Genomic DNA, 1,990 nt, shown 5'->3' on the forward strand with positions numbered 1-1,990 from the left:
TTGTATGTCTGGTGCATGTGAAGTAACTGACAATAAAGCTGACTTTGACTTTGACTTATAATGATGCGAAGATAATTAACATTCATGGGGCGGTGAGGGACCTGGATAACGAATAAGGGGGCGCTGGCCTCTTTTTTGAAATTATGTTTAATTGTTTAAAGTTGGTTAATGTTTTCAGTGTGTCCTGTTGAAATACCTGTACAATGGAATGTAAAACCGAAGCTAACTACCTTTGAGTCTTTTTATTGGATTTGTTGTTTATAAGAAAAATCGATCACCAGACAAAAAAATAATCTATCTCATTTCAAACATTAAAGGGTTATTTTGCTTTGCACGAAGATTAGATATCATGCATGCAAAACCATTTTCTTTATGTGCAGTGATTTTGCACGTTGACACAGAAGAAGTGTGACTTGTCCAGTATCGACTTGCAGGGTAAGGGGGCGGAGCTGCTCTGTGACTCTGTGCAAAGGGCAAAGCTTCCCCTTCAGCCTGAGCAGAGCCTTCATGCAGCAGCAGAACAAACACATTCCTGTTGGAAGACTGAGACAGAGACATTAAAGTTCCTTTCACGCAGGCTCGGAGGAGATGGCTGAGAAAAAAGCCATCTTGTTCAACTTCTGGGGAGTTGCAGTCTCTTCCAGACCACATGCTGTTTTCCACAAGCTGGAGGAATTGCATAACCTTCCAGGGTAAGAGCCTGTTACAACACCCAACTGTGAACAGTGAGCTGTCTGCTGAGCAATTTAACCTGCTGTCCACATCAAATTAAAGGCATTATTTCTCTAAAATGCATCCTACATTCAAATATATAGAACATGGCAGAGAGTCATTTGAGTAGAATATGCAGCTGTGGCAAAGGTTTTATAAATCTTTATTAAAAATACAATAAATTCAAGTTTCTTCCAGTGATTCAATGGAAGGAAAACCACTAAACCACTAAACCTAAGTAGGATTTCATTTTAAACTGCTGTCACTCTTTAACACATTGTGCAATTGGAAACAAGTTTAAACTGCAGGTAGTGACACATGGACAAAAGTAAACGGACAGAGGAACCTGAAATCAGATACAAGCTGGATTTCAGCAGCACAGTCTGATTTATACGTTATTGTAGAATAAAACTGCAAAAGAGATTTTACAGATTGTCTCACAGTTCAGTTTATTGTAAACACTCTTAAATGATTATATGAGCACCAGTAGCACCGTTTACATCCACTAGTAACCATCAGCTTCCTTCTGTATTTTTAACAGCTTTAAATGTCAATTTCAAGTTTTTACTGACTTCCTAGAAACTGGAGTTCAGTCCTCACTAACGCTGTAAACCCTTCCTGATATTTACATAGTGTCCTTTTATTGTTTGTGTCTCTGTGGTCTTCAGTGGTTTTCTGTCCAGTGTGGCGTCTCAAAAGGACGGCGCCATGAGCCGGGCGGAGAGAGGTGAGATGAAGCTTTCTCAGGTGAGTTTTAGGACTTAACATCACATAGTGATTATTATTACAGATATTGAGATATGATTCATTATGTGATAAGGATCATTTTTGCCTCACATATTTAATTTTCACTGAAAGAAAACAAATTAAAATCATGAAGATGTGACATTTGAAGATTTGTAGGTCACAGCGTCTCTGCAGAACTACAGGATTTAATTATAACGCTCTTTGTCACATTTTACCTTTTATCAAAAACATTTGCAGCTTTTCCGATTTGCATATTGCACTTGGCCATAATGCGATTTCGATAATATTTCGATTAACTGTGCAGCCGTAGTCAAAATCCTCTACTATTGATTCACTGTTTACTTCAGTTCTGTCTTCTGTTACTGATTGTGACTTAATAGAGAAATCCTGCTTCAAGTATGTGAGGCACTATTTGATCACATATTCTTCCACACAGTGAGCTACCAACTGCTCTTATGTCCTCTGTAGAAATAGATGGGCCCCTTTACTGCCTTTTTCATCCTTGAAACTCTGTTGCTGTGTGTGTGTGTGT

At 38.5% G+C, this 1,990-nt stretch overlaps 2 protein-coding genes across 2 annotated transcripts in view; one reads left to right on the forward strand and one right to left on the reverse strand.

The window, feature by feature from the left end:
* mpp4b (membrane protein, palmitoylated 4b (MAGUK p55 subfamily member 4)) overlaps positions 1 to 558 on the reverse strand; it is a 12,209-nt gene extending 11,651 nt beyond the window's left edge. Inside the window, exon 1 of the mRNA XM_035677384.1 lies at positions 433 to 558. Within this exon, the coding sequence (XP_035533277.1) occupies positions 433 to 558 (126 nt within the window). The remainder of the gene's footprint in view (positions 1 to 432) is intronic.
* The window catches only part of ephx2 (epoxide hydrolase 2, cytoplasmic), a gene marked incomplete at its 3' end in the record, with an annotated part of 6,837 nt that continues 5,292 nt past the window's right edge, over positions 446 to 1,990 (forward strand). Inside the window, 2 exon segments of the mRNA XM_035677697.1 lie at positions 446 to 692; positions 1,380 to 1,458. Of these exon segments, the coding sequence (XP_035533590.1) occupies positions 589 to 692; positions 1,380 to 1,458 (183 nt within the window).

Source organism: Morone saxatilis, unplaced genomic scaffold (assembly GCF_004916995.1).
Source record: "Morone saxatilis isolate NCDOM2014 unplaced genomic scaffold, NCSU_SB_2.0 Contig6, whole genome shotgun sequence".
NCBI classification, from domain to species: domain Eukaryota; kingdom Metazoa; phylum Chordata; class Actinopteri; family Moronidae; genus Morone; species Morone saxatilis.